The sequence below is a fragment of the Labeo rohita genome, chromosome 15 (genome assembly GCF_022985175.1).
Source record: "Labeo rohita strain BAU-BD-2019 chromosome 15, IGBB_LRoh.1.0, whole genome shotgun sequence".
Lineage (NCBI taxonomy): Eukaryota > Metazoa > Chordata > Actinopteri > Cypriniformes > Cyprinidae > Labeo > Labeo rohita.
In genome coordinates, this window is record NC_066883.1 from 35,216,413 (window position 1) to 35,233,715 (window position 17,303).

The 17,303-nt window shown below is 37.0% G+C and overlaps 1 protein-coding gene across 4 annotated transcripts in view; it reads left to right on the forward strand.

Annotated features, from left to right (window-relative positions):
- acsl3a (acyl-CoA synthetase long chain family member 3a) overlaps positions 1–17,303 on the forward strand; it is a 44,891-nt gene that overhangs the window by 19,247 nt on the left and 8,341 nt on the right. For all 4 annotated transcript variants that reach the window (XM_051129916.1, XM_051129915.1, XM_051129917.1 and 1 more), the window contains exons 6-11: positions 2,681–2,831; positions 4,272–4,395; positions 7,223–7,294; positions 14,439–14,578; positions 15,028–15,200; positions 17,096–17,170. In XM_051129916.1, coding sequence (XP_050985873.1) covers positions 2,681–2,831; positions 4,272–4,395; positions 7,223–7,294; positions 14,439–14,578; positions 15,028–15,200; positions 17,096–17,170 — 735 coding nt within the window. The remainder of the gene's footprint in view (positions 1–2,680; positions 2,832–4,271; positions 4,396–7,222; positions 7,295–14,438; positions 14,579–15,027; positions 15,201–17,095; positions 17,171–17,303) is intronic.

Genomic DNA, 17,303 nt, shown 5'->3' on the forward strand with positions numbered 1-17,303 from the left:
TATTATTACAATTCAAAATAACTGCTTTCTATTTGAACATTTGTTTATTTAATTAAAATGTTTTAATAATGTTTTAAATAATTTTTTAATTGAAAAATGAAATAAAAATGTAAAAAAATAATACATATTAAAAAATGAACAAAAATGACAAACGCACTAGAAAATGACAAACTAAAATGTAAATATTATAATAATACAAGCTAATTCTAAATATTAATAAATACTGTAATGCTAGATAAATTTTAAATATATATTAAAATAATACTGTTTTTTTTTCTTTTTTAAGTTTTCATTTTAAATATAAAAAAATATAAAAAAGGAAAATGATCTAATCAAAATCTGATCAGTTTTCATCATTAAAAGCTTTTTTAACTAAAACTAAAACTATTAAAATTTTAAATAAAATTAAAATAAAACAAAAATATTAGAAGTAAAACTAGAAGTAAAAACTGAACAAAACTGAGAAATATTGACTAAAAAAAAACAAATGTTGAAATACTATGGTTAATAAGCTTAAAAGATCTTGTTAAGAAATATAAATATTATAAAAACATTGAAAAATTGAAAAATTAACTTAAATTTTAAAAGTTACTAAATATAAAAAAAAAAAGACAGAATATCACAACATTACTAAAACTTAAACTAAAATTGAAATAATACAAGCTAATTTTCCATATTAATAGATACTATAATACTTCATAAATTTCAAAATATATATTAAAATAATGTTGTTTCTTGTCTTAAATTTTCATTTTAAATATAAAAAATATAATAAAAATGTAAATAATCTAATCAGTTTTCATCATAAAAAAGCCATAGAAGCTGGCATTGCTTAAAAAAAAAAGCAAACAAGTTTACTTAAGAAAAACATTAGAGGTCGACGGATGTATCGGTTTTGCCGATTAATCGGCACCGATAGTTAATTCCCGGAACTATCGGTTATCGGCAAAAATCCACGCCGATAGTTTTTCCGGGTTGCGTCAGAGCTGAAGCGGCTGAGAACGGTCCGTTGTCCTTATACAGTGCGAGAGCCAACATATCTATGGCAAGAGCGGCCTCTATAGACGAAAATCGCTGAAAAGCACGTGCTTTTGTTTTGACACGTGATACTGTTCGTTGCAAGGAGAGAGCGCGGTGCACGGACAACGCTGACACTTCAAATGCACGCTTAAAACACAGACAGCGAAAAGATATGTATACAGTACACTACAGTACATGTTCTCAATATAAAGTAATTCATTTGTTGATTAGATTCTGCATTGGAGAAAGAACAGCAGTATGTTTGTCGACAAGGCTGAGAGGACGCTAACATTAGCAGTACATCAAGCGGTTAAAATAATGTGGCAAAAATACACGCAAGTCCGACCCAACTATTTAATGTCATGATTGTTACCATCAGGGATGCATTCGATTTCAGTACTTTTTATCTTCAGGCACAGGGTGCGATTTGCCGGGGGGATGGGGGCATCCGACTGGAGTGCTTCGAAACGGTGAATCTTTTTGCGACGCAGTGTTTTACTGATTTGGAGTTTCAAAAAGCTCTGTTGATACTTTGCTCACCTTCTCTATATAATTTATTTGTTGTTTGAAATGAAATCATTACTATTATAGGCCTAACTTACGATGTTTTTATTAAATTTGTTATCACGTAATACAGCTCCCTTCGTATTAAAACCATTTCATGACGTGACACTCATTATCTGGTTCTTGCCTAAAAAGACGGGTATATAATGAGCGTTGTTAACAGATTACACAAAGAGTTTGGTCAACCTCTGCCTATGGAGAAGAAAAAAAGTTTTCAAAATAGAAGCAAATATAGTGGGAGACTACACATATAATATACATTTATATTTGGAGCGCCTTTTATTATTCATTTTGTATGTGACTTTTTTTTATTTATTTGGAGTGTTACTTTTTGTTTCAGTTTGAAAGCATGTCTTTAATTTACCTCTATTTATTAATTTATTCATATTTATTTCATATAGCACATTTTCATGATTCAGTACTGTTTTTTTGTTTGTTTTTTGTAATAAAGTTCAGTACTATTTTACATGGAGTATTGTGTTTTTATTTATTTATTTTTTTTTTAATCCAGTATCCATTTTAAAAACTATCGGTTAATTAATCGGTTATCGGCAAGTACGGACCAACCTAGCTATCGGTATCGGTAAAATTCAATATCGGTCGACCTCTAAAAAACATTACTGCAGTCAGATTCAAAATTCTGATTTTCAGGCCTAGAAACATTAACAGAAATTAATAACATCTTAAAAAAAAACTGGAAAATGTGTAGTGAATATACATGTTTTTGTTGTTTCTTCTTCTTGTAATCTCTTTAAAATTAAATTTGAGGTTAAAAAATGAATCACAAATGATAGAAAAAGTCATGGAAATTCATGGACCCTGCAAAGACAGCAGCGCAACTGACACATTCAAGGCCCAGAAAGGTAATAAGGATGTCATTAAAAAAAACAGTCCACATGATATCAGTGGTTCAACCCTAATTTTATGTAGCTACAAGAATACAAACATAATGAAAACAAAAATAGTGACTTCAACAATTCAATCATTTCTTCTCTTCCGTGTCAGTCTGAACTATCCCTTTAATACAGTAACCCCTTAATATTTTATAGAATGTAATTAGTAATTTCCAGTAATTTCCGCCTACTTCTGTCCACAGCGTCGAAGCAGAGACAGCCTCCGTGTGCGTCTGATGTGGCTGTGATCATGTACACCAGCGGCTCCACCGGCGTGCCAAAAGGAGTCATGATCTCCCACAGTAATATTATAGCCGGGATCACCGGCATGGCCGAGAGAATTCCCAAACTCGGGTATGAAATACATTCACACATACTGTACACGCTAACATCCTGCCATCTGTCGTTGTGTTCGAGGATATCATATGTTTATCAGTGTTTCTTAAAAAAACAGTCATTTCCAATGGATAAAGTAAACAGAGTGAGAAAAAAACTGTCTGTGGGGATTTCTATGCCACGCACTGTATACTGTATATTTCATGAATATTTTATACATGACACATGCGTGCTGTTTTTACAAATCTTGTGAACTCAGCAAGAAATATACAATGAAAATTTAATACAATATAATAAATAAGATTTTTCATGTTTTTTTTCAAAGAGGTCTCTTCTGCTCACCAAACCTGCATTTATTTGATCCAAAGTACCGCAAAAGCAGTAATATTCTGAAATATTTTTACTATTTAAAATAACTGCTTTCTATTTGAATACATTTTAAAATGTCATTTATTCCTGTGATTTCAAAGCTGCATTTTTAGCATCATTACTCCAGTCACATGATCCTTCAGAAATCATTCGAATATTCTGATTTATTCTTATTCTTATTATGTTTTTTTCAGGTTTCTTTTATGAATAGAAAGTACAGAAGAACAGCATTTATCTAAAATAGAACTCTTTTGTTATAAAAAAAAAAAACCATTATAAATGTTTTCATCATCACTTTTGATGAATTTAAATAATCCTTGCTAAATAAAAGAATTAATTTCTATAATTTCTTTTCCAAAATTATTTTGAATGGTATAGATGTTACAAAAGGTTTTTTTTTTCAGATAAATGCTGATCTTTGGATCTTTCTGTTCAGCAAAGAATTCTGAAAAAAGTGTACTTAACTATTTTAAACATGGATAATAATAATAATCAGAAATGTTAAAAAGCAAATCAGCATATTAGAATGATTTATGAAGGATAATGTGACTGGAATAACAGCTAAAAACTTAGCTTTGAAATCACAGGAATAAATTACATTTTAAAATATATTCAAATAGAAAACAGTTATTTTAAATACAAAAAATATTTCACAATATTACTGCCTTTGCTGTACTTTGGATCAAATAAATGCAGGCTTGGTTCAGAAACTCTTGGTAGTGACCATTTTATTTTTCAGGATTCTTTGATGAATAGAACATTTTAAATCTAAATCTTTTGTAACATTTTAAATGTCGCTTTTGATGAGTGTAAAGCATCCTTACAAGATAAAAGAATTTCTTTAAAAAATAAATAAATAAATAACGGTAGTGTAGAATTCATAATGATCATGTACATAAATCAATCTGAAAAAATATATTATTTATATATATATATATATATATATATATATATATATATATATGTAAGATGCATGAAAAAGGCCTGATAATTAACAGAATAGTATCTATAATGTTTTCTTTTTCCTTTCCATAAATTTAAAACCTGATATTTATATTACACAGACGGTTGATTTATGTGTTTTTGCAGTGAGGATGACACATACATTGGCTATCTTCCACTGGCTCACGTGTTGGAGTTGAGCGCTGAGATGGTGTGTTTGGCTCACGGCTGCAGAATCGGCTACTCTTCACCACAAACACTCTCAGACCAGGTACAACACACACACTTAATATTTACCGTCTACATTCATGAAATCAAAACACTATCCTGCACTGTATAAAAAGAAGCTGTAAACAAAAGAGATTATTGGAGTATGTTTTACAAGATAATACTGTTGCAGTCTGTCTACTCCTACATTTCATATTTAATACTCTTTTACTTGCTGTTTCTTTGTCATTATTTGTGAAATTTACCCACAGAAATTATTTCTGCACCATTTTTTTAATGTATGATATCACAATAATGAACACACTGATGTCAAATAACGTCAGTGGAAAATGCTGAAACAACAGGACCATGTAATGGAAAAACATGTGCAGTGCTGTGGGAGTTACTTATTCATGCTAGATAACGTGCTAGATAGTATTCGTGCTAATAACACAGTAACTTGCTAATCATGCTAGAATCACGTTTGCAACATGCTAGTAATGTAATCATGCTAAAAGCATATGAGTAACTTGCTAATCATGCTAGAAACATGCTAGCAACATGGTAGTAACATCCTAGAATCATGCTAGTAAGTTGCTAATCACTACTACTAGCTTGTAAATCATGTTAGAAAAATGCTAGAAACATGCTTATAACATGCTAATTATGCTAATAACATGCTAATCATGCTTGAATCAAGCTAGTAACTAATCATGCTAGCAACATACTACTAGCTTGTAAATCATGTTAGAAAAATGTTAGCAACATGCTAATAACATGCTAATCATGCTAATAACTTGCTAATCATGCTCGAATCATGCTAGTAACATTAATAATGCTAGTAACATACTACTTATGCTAACAACACGCAAGTAACGTGCTAATCATGCTAGCAACAGGCTAGCAACATGTTAATCTTGCTAAAAGCATACTAGTAACTTGCTAATCATGCTAGAAACATGCTAGCAACATGGTAGTAACATCTTAGAATCATGCTAGTAAGTTGCTAATCATGCTAGCAACATACTACTAGCTTGTAAATCATGTTAGAAAAATGTTAGCAACATGCTAATAACATGCTAATCATGCTAATAACTTGCTAATCATGCTCGAATCATGCTAGTAACATTAATAATGCTAGTAACATACTACTTATGCTAACAACACGCAAGTAACATGCTAATCATGCTAGCAACAGGTTAGCAACATGTTATTAAGCTAAAGGCATGCTAGTAACTTGGTAATCATGCTAGAAACATGCTAGCAACATGGTAGTAACTTGTTAATTATGATAACAACATACTACTAGCTTGTTAGTCATGCTAGAAAAATGTTAACATGCTAATAACATGCTAATCATGTTAATAACTTGCTAATCATGCTCGAATCATGCTAGTAACGTATTAATCATGTTATGCTAACAACATGCAAGTAACATGCTAATCATGCGAAAAGCATGCTAGTAACTTGCTAATCATGCTAGAAACATGCTAGTAACGTATTAATCATGCTAGTAACATGCTAATTATGCTAACAACATGCTAGTAACTTGCTAATCATGCTATAAACATGCTAGTAACATGGTAGTAACATGCTAGGATCATACTTATAACTTGCTAATCATGCTAGAAACATGCTAATAACATGCTAGTACATTGCTAATCATGCTAGTAACAGGGTAGTTACATGCTAATCATGCTAACAACATGTTAGTAACATTGTAGTGACATGCTGATCATATTAGACACGTGCTAGCAACATGCTAGTAACATGTTTATCATTCTAGAAAACATGCTAGTAACTTGTGAATCATGCTAACAACAACAAATTTCCCCAAAAAGGGACAATAAAGTATACCTTGAACCTTAAATCATGTTAACAACATGCTAGTAACATGTCAACAACATTGTAATCATTGCAAACAACAAGTAAATCATGCTAAAACATGCTAATCATGCTAGTAATGTCAGTAGCTTGTTATTCATGCTAGAACCATGCTAGTAACTTATGGATCATGTTAACATGTTAGTAACATGCTAATAACATGCTAATCATGCTAATAACATTGTAATCAGCTTATAAAATGCAAACAAGCTAATCATGATAAAACACGTTAATCATGCTAATAACATGCTAATCATGATAGTAACTTGCTATTCATGCTCTAATCATGCTAGTAACATGTTAATTATGATAACAACATGCACGTAACGTGCTAATCATGCTAGCAACCGGTTAGTAACATACTAATCATGCTATCAACAGGTTAGTAACATACTAATCATGCTAACAACATGTTAGCAACATGCTAGTAACATGCTGATCATGTTAGAAACGTGCTAGTAACAATCATTCTACAAACAGGCTAGTAACTTCTCTAATCATGCTAACACCATTGTAATCAGCCTACAAAATTGCAAGCAACAAGCTAATCATGCCAAAACATGCTAACAACATGTTAAATCACGTAAGCAATGTGCCAAATCATGCCAGCAACATCATCTTTCATACTTTTACAACTGCTTCAAACTTTCAGGCTAGACTTAAGCCAACTTAAAGTTTGTTCTCAAACTTTACTCATCTAGTTGGAGTATGTTTTACAAGAAATACTATTTCAGTCTTTTTACTCCTACATTTCACATCTAATTCTATTTTACTTGCTGTTTCTTTATTATTTGTGAAATTTACCCACAGAAATTGTTTCTGCACCATTTTTTTTGTGCATGATATCACAATAATGAACACATTGATGTCAAATAATGTCAGTGGAAAATGCTGAAACAACAGGACCACGTAATGGAAAAACATGTGCAGTGCTGTGGGAGTTACTTATTCATTGCAACTGTGTTGAGACGAATGAAAACTTTCTTTTCATTGTTTCTACTCTATAGTCAACCAAGATAAAGAAGGGAAGCAAAGGAGACATTAGCGTCCTGCGGCCCACTTTAATGGCAGCAGTACCAGTAAGGCTGAATCTTTCTCTTTCTGTTTCTCTCTGGGCTTTTGAGGTTGAATGTCAGTGAATGTGATTGTCTGGAAAGATTTACAGCTGTAAACAGAACGTGAGAAAGCCCAGTGTGGATATCCTTCTGACACACACACACACAACTAGTGACTCACACTGTAGATACACAATTAATAATGTTTAATTTCTAGATCTTCTTTGCCGGAGGATACTGCAAATGCACACACACACAGTTATGGTGCGGTTACACACAAGGGTCCCAGTGGAATGATAACAACACAGAACAGCAAACTTCCATAAACACAGCGGCTGAGAGCAGTGGGAGAACATCCGAATCATAAGGGAGCTTTGACAAAAAAAAAAAATACTCAGAAAGCGCTTCTCCACCCTCCCATGTCACATGAGATGTGATGAAATGTGAAGTGGAAAAATGTCACCAGTAACTTAATTAGATTCAGCGTTCTCTTCACTTGCAAAACAATACTGTGGTGAGAGCAGATGGTAATGCAGCAGTGCTTTAATTATGTACCATGTTCATGGTGCTTCAAGGTTTTTTAGAGACTTTTTTGCGGTATTTTTTGTGTTTTTCTTTTTTCTCTCTCTGGGAGAAAGAAAGGTCATCGCTCTTTATGCCCACGTGAAGTCAAGGGGTCGTTTTTGAGATGTCATTTCCTGTTTTATATTTGCCTCATGCATGGCAATTATACGTCAATGACTTCGATTCGGTAGACAAAAGTTCGGTTATAAATATAAGTATATACTATATAAGTGTTACGAAGCGGACGGGAGACAGATGGTAAGTATGAAAACACAGTTTATTGCTGATAATGAGTTCTGAACAGAATGATACACAGACAGGTAATGCAGGTAAGTAATATTGCAGGATATAGATTGAATGACTGTAGGAGGTAGCTGACGTGATCTTGTATGTAGGAGGGGAGGAAGTTCCACGATGAAGACAACAGGGAGACGACGACAACCACAACCACACACCACAATCCAGGCGGACACAGAGGGGATCCTGAGGAATAGGAGACACGAAGGAATCTATAAGGTAAAAGGAGAAAGGTAAGTATTCGCTAGAGATCGTTTGTAGAAATCTAGAAGTCCTCTTCTCAAGAACGAGCTCGGACGCGGAGTGTGAAGTGGTGTGTGGTTTTATGTGTGCATTGATGAGGTCCAGATGAATGTCAGGTGGTTGTCGCAGGTGCTCAGTATTCTGGTGATTGTGATCGTAGTGAGGGAGTGAAGGTGGAGCCTGGCGTGGATGTAACATTACCCCCCTCCAGGGCCCCCTCCCAAGGCGGGGCCCCTCCGACGTCGTGGTGGTCTACCTCTACTCCGGGGTGCAGGACGGTCTGGGTGATTGAGATGAAATTCATTAAGGAGTGTGGGATCTAATACGTCTTCTCGGGCCACCCATGATCTTTCTTCTGGACCGTAGCCCTCCCAGTCCACGAGGTACTGAAGCCTGCCACCACGACGCCGGGAGTCTAGGATCTCTTTTACGGAGTAGATGGTCCCCTCATCTACCTCCATTGGAGGGGGAGGTTCTTCTTCACGGCCAGGCTCTGTGGAGATAGAAAGGGGTTCGTGAAACGGTTTCAACAAGGAAACATGGAAGGTGGGATGAATTCTGTACTGTGCGGGTAACTGGAGTTTGTAGGTGACAGGATTGATCTGCTCCACAACTGTAAAGGGACCAACAAACCTGGGACTCAATTTCTTACAGGGCAGGCGTAGACGAATGTCCCTGGTGGAGAGCCATACCTTTTGGCCCACCTGGTATTCTGGGGCGGAGGAATGACGTTGGTCGGCAGTGGTGGTCTGTCTACGCACTGCCCTTTGCAGATGTTGATGTGCCTCGTCCCAGACCCTCTCACTTTCCCGGAACCAGTAATCGACAGATGGTACATCAGAGGGTTCGCCACTCCATGGAAAGAGTGGGGCTGGAAGCCGAGTATGCATTGAAAGGGAGTGAGTCCGGTAGTGGCTTGACGGAGGGAGTTCTGAGCATACTCGGCCCAGCCCAAATACTGGTTCCAGGTGTCTTGGTGGCCGTGGCAGAAGGTACGGAGGAACCGCCCCACCTCTTGGATCTTCCGTTCGGTCTGCCCGTTGGTTTGAGGATGATAGCCTGAGGAGAGGTTGACGGCCACACCTAGGAGCTTGAAGAAGGCCTTCCAGACCCTGGAGGTAAACTGTGTTCCCCGGTCGGAAACGATATCCTCAGGGAGTCCAAAGGATCGGAACACATGCTCAAAGAGCAAGGTAGCCGTCTGCCAGGCTGTGGGGAGACCTTTTAGAGGGATTAGTCGACAGAACTTAGAAAATCTATCAACGATGACACAAACACAGGTATTACCCTCTGAAGGTGGCAGGTCGGTAATGAAGTCAACTCCTAGGTGTGACCAGGGGCGGTTAGGTACGGGAAGTGGATGGAGCTTTCCTGCAGGGAGATGGCGTGGACTCTTGGCCATCGCACATTCCCGACACCCTCTCACGTACCTCTGCACGTCGGTATCCATGGCAGGCCACCAAAACCGATCTTGAAGAAGTGAGAGGGTTTTGTTGATCCCCGGATGCCCAGTGCCCACAGAGGTATGGAGAGAGTGAATGAGAGGAATGCGTTCCTGAAGTGGAATGAAACGACGGTGAGGCGGACATTCCGCTGGAACTTCCGGAGCGGGTTCGTTAGAGGCTGGAGGGGTTACCCACTGGATGGGATTGACGAAGAGGGTTTCAGGGAGAATGGGTTCTTGGTTATCTGGTTGGTCATCTGGAGCATGGAGTCTGGAGAGAGCGTCAGCTCGGATATTCTTGGGACCTGGTCTGTAGGAGATGGAGAATTTGAATCTGGTAAAGAACAGGGCCCAGCGGGCTTGTCTGGGGTTCAACCGTTTTGCCTCACGGAGATATTGAAGGTTTTTATGGTCTGTAATCACCTGAAACGGATGTTGAGACCCCTCCAGCCAATGACGCCATTCTTCCAATGCCAGTTTAATGGCTAACAATTCTCGATTTCCGATGTCGTAGTTTCTTTCGGCGTCACTGAGTTTCTTGGAGAAGTAGGCACAAGGTCGGAGTTGAGGTGGATTCCCCTGCTGCTGAGATAGGATGGCGCCTACGCCAGTGGTAGAGGCGTCTACCTCTACCAAGAACGGTAAGTCGGGGTTCGGATGACAGAGGATGGGTGCGGTGGTGAAGGCAGTTTTTAGATCCCGGAAGGCATGTTCAGCAGAGGTAGTCCAAGTGAGGCGTTTGGGTTTACCTTTGAGTAAGGATGTGAGGGGACAAGTTATGAGACTGTAGTTATTGATGAACCGGCGATAGAAATTTGCAAAACCTAGGAATCTTTGAAGATCTTTTACTGTTGTGGGTGTGGGCCAGGTGGTGATTGCCTCTACTTTACTGTTATCCATCCTTATCCCGGTATGATCAATATGGTAGCCTAGGAATTGCACTGAGGGTTGGTGGAATGAACATTTTTCAGCTTTCAGATACAGGTGGTGTTCTCGGAGTTGCTGGAGGACTTTTTTGACGTGTTGGCGGTGTTCTTGGATATTGGAGGAGAAGATCAGAATGTCATCGATGTAAACTAGGAGGAATTGATGGAGATAGTCCCGGAAAATTTCATGCATGAAGTTTTGAAAGATGGAGGGGGCGTTTACTAAACCATACGGCATTACCAAGTACTCATAGTGGCCAGTAGGGGTGATGAAAGCGGTCTTCCACTCGTCCCCGTTGCGAATGCGAATCAAATTATAGGCACTACGTAGATCTAATTTGGTGAAAATCTTGGCCCCACGTAGTGTCTCTAGGGCTGCGGGGACGAGTGGTAGAGGGTATTTGAAAGGGACTGTGACTTTGTTTAGTGCTCTATAGTCTATACAGGGGCGTAGGCCACCATCCTTCTTTGCCACGAAGAAAAAGCTCGAAGCAGCAGGGGAGGTTGAAGAGCGGATGTAACCTTGTGCCAATGCTTCCTGTATGTAATCTTCCATGGCTTTATTTTCAGGGATGGATAATGGGTATATCTTACCATGGGGCACTTGGGCAGCCGGGAGCAGATCGATTGCACAGTCCCATGGTCGGTGAGGTGGCAGGCGGGCCGCTCTCTTGGGGCAGAACACATCGTTGTATTCCTCGTAATCCGAAGGGATTTCCACCGATTGTTTCTCAATGGGGCTTTCGATGGAGGTAGAACACAGAGGAATGGTTGCTGGAGCTTGAAGAGGTAACTGTGGGAAACATTCGGGCCAACAATGAGAGCCCCATTTGAGGACTTCCCCCGTGCCCCAAGAGAGGATGGGCTCGTGCCTCGCCAGCCACGGACGCCCTAGAACCACGTCGATGGTGGAACCCTCCAGAACCAAGAGTTGGATTTCCTCCTCATGACACTGACCTGTGAGCAGACGGATGGGTGCTGTTTGATGGGTGACATTCTTGTTGGAGAGAGGTTGTCCTGTGACTGATTGAATCTGATACATCACTGGGAGGCGCGTGGTTTTGACCCGGAGTTGACGTGCGGTATGGCCCGCAATGAAGTTACCTGCTGACCCGGAATCGATGAGGGCTGCCACTGAAATTGAGAATTTTTCTACAGTAAGTGTGACGACTGTGGTTAATGGATTTAATTTTTCACTCATAGGCATGATGGAACTCACCACGGGACGGAGAGGTCTGGTAGGGCAGTCTTGGATATGATGTCCGGGTTTACCACAGTATAAACAGAGTCCCTGTGTAATACGTCGTTGACGTTCTGTTTGAGTGAGACGTCGTGTGTCGATGACCATAGGTTCTGGAATAGGTTCTGGAGGGTTGTGGTTCTTAGGTGGCTGGGGAGAGGTGACTGCAGTGCTGACGGAAGGATTCGAGTAGGAGTGGACCCGGGCAGCACAGCGGATAGCCAGCTGGATAAAACGTTCTAATCCAATGGAGTCATCATGGGGAGCAAGCATTAGGCGAATATGAGGTTCCAATCCTTGTCTGAAGGTCGTCAGCAGAGCTTGTTCATTCCATCCACTTGATGCTGCCAACGTACGAAATTGGATGGAATATTCCTGTACGCTTGCTGACCCCTGTCGTAAACGATAAAGCTCCTCACCGGCGGATGTCGTCTGATCAGAGCGTCCAAAGACCTCCAAGAAGTGTTGGGCAAACGCATGGTAAGAGCGGGAAACCGGGCCACCCTGACTCCAAATAGATTCCGCCCATCTGAGAGCAGATCCGGAAAGACAGTTAATCACTAATCCAATTTTTGCGTCATCAGACTGATACATACTTGGAAAAGTGGCGAACGTGATGGAGCACTGCAGTAAGAACCCCTTGCAATCCCCCGCCACGCCGGAGAAGGGCGCCGGTCGGACCATGGGACAGACGACGGTAGGTAGCGAAGCAGCGATGTTTACTTCCGGGTTGGTAGCCGTGGATGATGATGGAGCAGGTGCCGGTGGTGGTGATTGTGGCGTGGTAAGGAGAGTTTGGCGAAGTTTGTCCACCAACTCCTGAAAGGGATCGGGAGAACTCATTATCTTCGGTAATGGTCCGAGCTTCTGTTACGAAGCGGACGGGAGACAGATGGTAAGTATGAAAACACAGTTTATTGCTGATAATGAGTTCTGAACAGAATGATACACAGACAGGTAATGCAGGTAAGTAATATTGCAGGATATAGATTGAATGACTGTAGGAGGTAGCTGACGTGATCTTGTATGTAGGAGGGGAGGAAGTTCCACGATGAAGACAACAGGGAGACGACGACAACCACAACCACACACCACAATCCAGGCGGACACAGAGGGGATCCTGAGGAATAGGAGACACGAAGGAATCTATAAGGTAAAAGGAGAAAGGTAAGTATTCGCTAGAGATCGTTTGTAGAAATCTAGAAGTCCTCTTCTCAAGAACGAGCTCGGACGCGGAGTGTGAAGTGGTGTGTGGTTTTATGTGTGCATTGATGAGGTCCAGATGAATGTCAGGTGGTTGTCGCAGGTGCTCAGTATTCTGGTGATTGTGATCGTAGTGAGGGAGTGAAGGTGGAGCCTGGCGTGGATGTAACAATAAGAGAATTTAAAATAAAATTAGATCACTATTAAAAATGATCAAAAATTTAACTATTAAAATTTAATTAAACCATTAAAATGGCATCCAGAAAGTAAAAATAAAACATAATTTGAGAAAATAAAACACATTTCATAGGGCCTTAAAATTGGGATTTTTTTTTTTATTTTTATTTTTTTTTTTTTATTAAATTTCATGTTCATGTAAGTATTTAATAATAAATTATTTAATTGAAATCTTTATAGTTTTTTATATTAATAATAATAATAATATTTAATAATAATTTTGTATAATCACAATTTCTCGCTTTCTTGATATATTGTATAGATTTATTACATTTTATATATTTTATATATATATATATATATATACATACACAAAAGGTTATTTTCATATTAATTATTTATTAATAATATTATTTATTTATTAATATTAAATTATTGAATTAAAATCTTTGTATGATTTTATATTAATAATAATAATTTAATAATAATGTAGTATAATCACAATTTGTCAACACATTTTTGATATACTGTATACATTTATTACATAATTACTATATATATATATATATATACTGTATATAATTACTATATATGCTATATATATAATTACGTGTGTGTGTGTGTGTGTAAAAGGCTGATAATTAACAGAACACACACACATAATCATATATGTGTGTGTCTGTGTGTGTATGTTTAATAAATGTATAAGTCTATGTGATATTATAAGAATGAATAAGAATAAGAATGTGATATTTTAATTCACATTTTTCATTTCTTAAATATTTTAAGAAATAATAACAAAATATTATGCCACACAATTTCAGCCTTTTAATGAGACTTGTTTCTGTCCGGAAACTAGAGATTTTCATGCAGAAATTTGAACGTGGTCGTCATTTAAAAAGGTTCATTCACGTCATAAGTATGAGATGCATTTTTAATGTTTTAAAAAGAAATTCATTTGTCTGGAAACAAAAAATTCATGTCATGTCAAAGAGACAAAAAAAAAAGTCCCACTCGTGTTTCAGTGATGTCATCAGTCATGTCTGGGGAATTTCTCTCTGTGTCTGTGTGTAGGAGATAATGGATCGCATCTACAAGAATGTGATGCTGAAAGTAGAGGAAATGAGTGTTTTTCAGAGGACTCTCTTCCTGCTGGCCTACAACTACAAGATGGAGCAGCTTGCGATGGGATACAGCACCCCGCTGTGTGACAAGTGTGTCTCACACACACACACACACATGAATACACACATACACACTCCATCCCCAGTGTTGGAGAAGCTTCTTTGGCTAACAATAGTCTTCTCATAATTTAAAGTAGTTAGACTACAGTAAAGTTATTGTTTTAAACTCAGAACACATGTATTTAGATTTATATAAGCCTAATATCATGTAACTTGTATAACTAAATCACTGATAATCAGCAGTATTTAGCTAAATATTTATTTCTCTGTTTTTAGAACATGAGTCCAATTTTTGAACTGGTTCAGTGAAATATCCAGAAACAATCTGCCAAAATGACTTAGTCTTCTAAATGCAACTTGGAAAAAAAGAAGACATTTGATTATTGAATTATCAGCAAATAGCATTGATAATTTTAGTTACCCCTCAAGACTGGTTCTCACAGTCATGCTTACAAAAAGCCAATTCTTTCTCTCTCTAGACTGGTATTCCGGAAAGTTCGGGCGTTGTTAGGCGGACGTTTGCGAGTGTTATTGTCAGGCGGCGCACCTCTGTCTGCGGCGACCCAGCGGTTCATGAACATCTGCTTCTGCTGTCCCGTAGGTCAAGGCTACGGCCTCACGGAGACCTGCGGCGCTGGGACAATCAGCCAACGTGAGATTTACACTATCATTCTACATTTCAAACACTATTATACACACTTTCATAACCTACACTAGCTTCTAAAAATTTGGGGTCAGTAAGCAGAAATTAGTAGTTTAATTCAGCAAGGATGCATTAACTGATCAAAAGTGATGGTGAAACATTTATAATATTACAAATGATTTCTGTTTCAAAGAAATGCTGTTCTTTTGGACTTTATATTCATCAAAGAATCCTGAAAAATAAAAAGTATCACAGCTTCCACATAAATATGAGGAAGCAACAATCAACATATTAGAATGATTTCTGAAGGATCATGTGACACAAACTACAGTAATTATGCTGAAAATGTAGCTTTGATCACAGAAATAAATTACATTTTGCAATAAATTTACACTGACAACAGATATTTTAAATTGTAAAAATATTTCACAATTTTACTGTTTTTACTGTATTTTTGATCAAATAAATGCAGCTTTGATGAGCAGAAACGGCTTCCCAAATCTGCCCCCAAACATCTGATAAGTTTTTATAATTATTTGATATAGACCGTTATCTTTTTTCCAAACAGTGGAAAAGTAATGTAATCTATTTTATGTTGCTTCATAAAAGTTTATTTTGCAAAAATTGTGTTTTTGGTCCATTTTCACTGTATGAACAGTTTGTAAATATTACTAGTGTTACAGGCACACAATCATGGATATTAAATTCATACAAATTCATACGCATGGAAATTTTTTCACATTTTGCAATGCAAGAAAGCAAAATGACAGTCCTGTTCTAATTAATAAAACCGAATAGAAAACGGTCACATAAACAACATTAGTTTTTGCTAATAATTAAAAATATATATATATATATTTAATAATAATTTAGATTAGATTAAATTATTATTAGTAAAATTATCTAAAATTGTATTATTACAATTATTGAAAATTGCCTTAATTTTAATTACAATTCTATTAATCCATTAAAAGGGAAAAATTTAAACAGAAAAAAAAACAAAATTTAGTAAAAATAAAACATTTCATAGGGCCTAAAATTTTGATTTTTGTTAAAGTTTGAATAAATTATTAGTTTTCTTGTTCTCATCAAGTTCATGATTTCAATTAATTAGACATGCTTGATTACTAAATATTTTTTAACCATTAAAACAATGTCAAGAAAAATTAAAGCATAAATAAATAAATAAAACAAAATTCATAGGGCCCTGTATATTATAAATAAATGTATTCATTTATTCATTCATTTTTACTAAATATATAATATTAATATTTTTTTTAATTAAAATGTTTTTTATTTATTTTTATTTAAATATGTTATACAATAATTAAATGTTATGCCAGAGTAGTAAAACAATTCATAAATAAATAAATAAATAAACAAATAGGTTTACCATTTACCATTGGTAATGCACATTATACAATGCAAGCAAGCAAAAATACATTGTCCTTTTCTAATCAATAAAGCCGGGTGGAAATAAAAAAATAAAAAAAACATATCTGACATAATAAAAGTACCTGAGAGTCCAAACAAGTCATGATATGACCAGTTTAAATATGTAAACAGATTGTACATATTCAAAATAACTGTGTATTGTGTACAAATGAGACAGCCAAATGAAACTAGGTCACCAACTCAATGTCCTGATCCTCAAAAGCCACAGAAAAAAACATTATTTTTGTGGAGGACAGTTCCCTTGTAAAATGATTGAGGTTTGTGTTCTCAGAGGAATCAGTTGTGGAACAGTCCACACAGATGGTGACTCCTGAAATATCTTTATTTTGCTTTTCTTTTTTTTTCTTTTTTTATATAATCTTAGAAACATATTTTTTCTGCAATAGAAGTTATTACATAACTGTGCCCTTACATCCCATATATCTTATTGTCTGTGTGTGTGTGTGTAGTTTGGGATTACAGTACAGGACGAGTCGGGGCTCCGCTGGTTTGCTGTGAAATTCAGCTGAAGGACTGGATGGAGGGTGAGTGAGATACACACGCATATATCTGCTCTTATGAAAACACTGTCATGGACGTTTACCTATCCATCAGGCGATATGTCTGGAGGTTTGCTACGCGGAAAGGATGAGCAATATAACGACAAAAGAGAAGGAA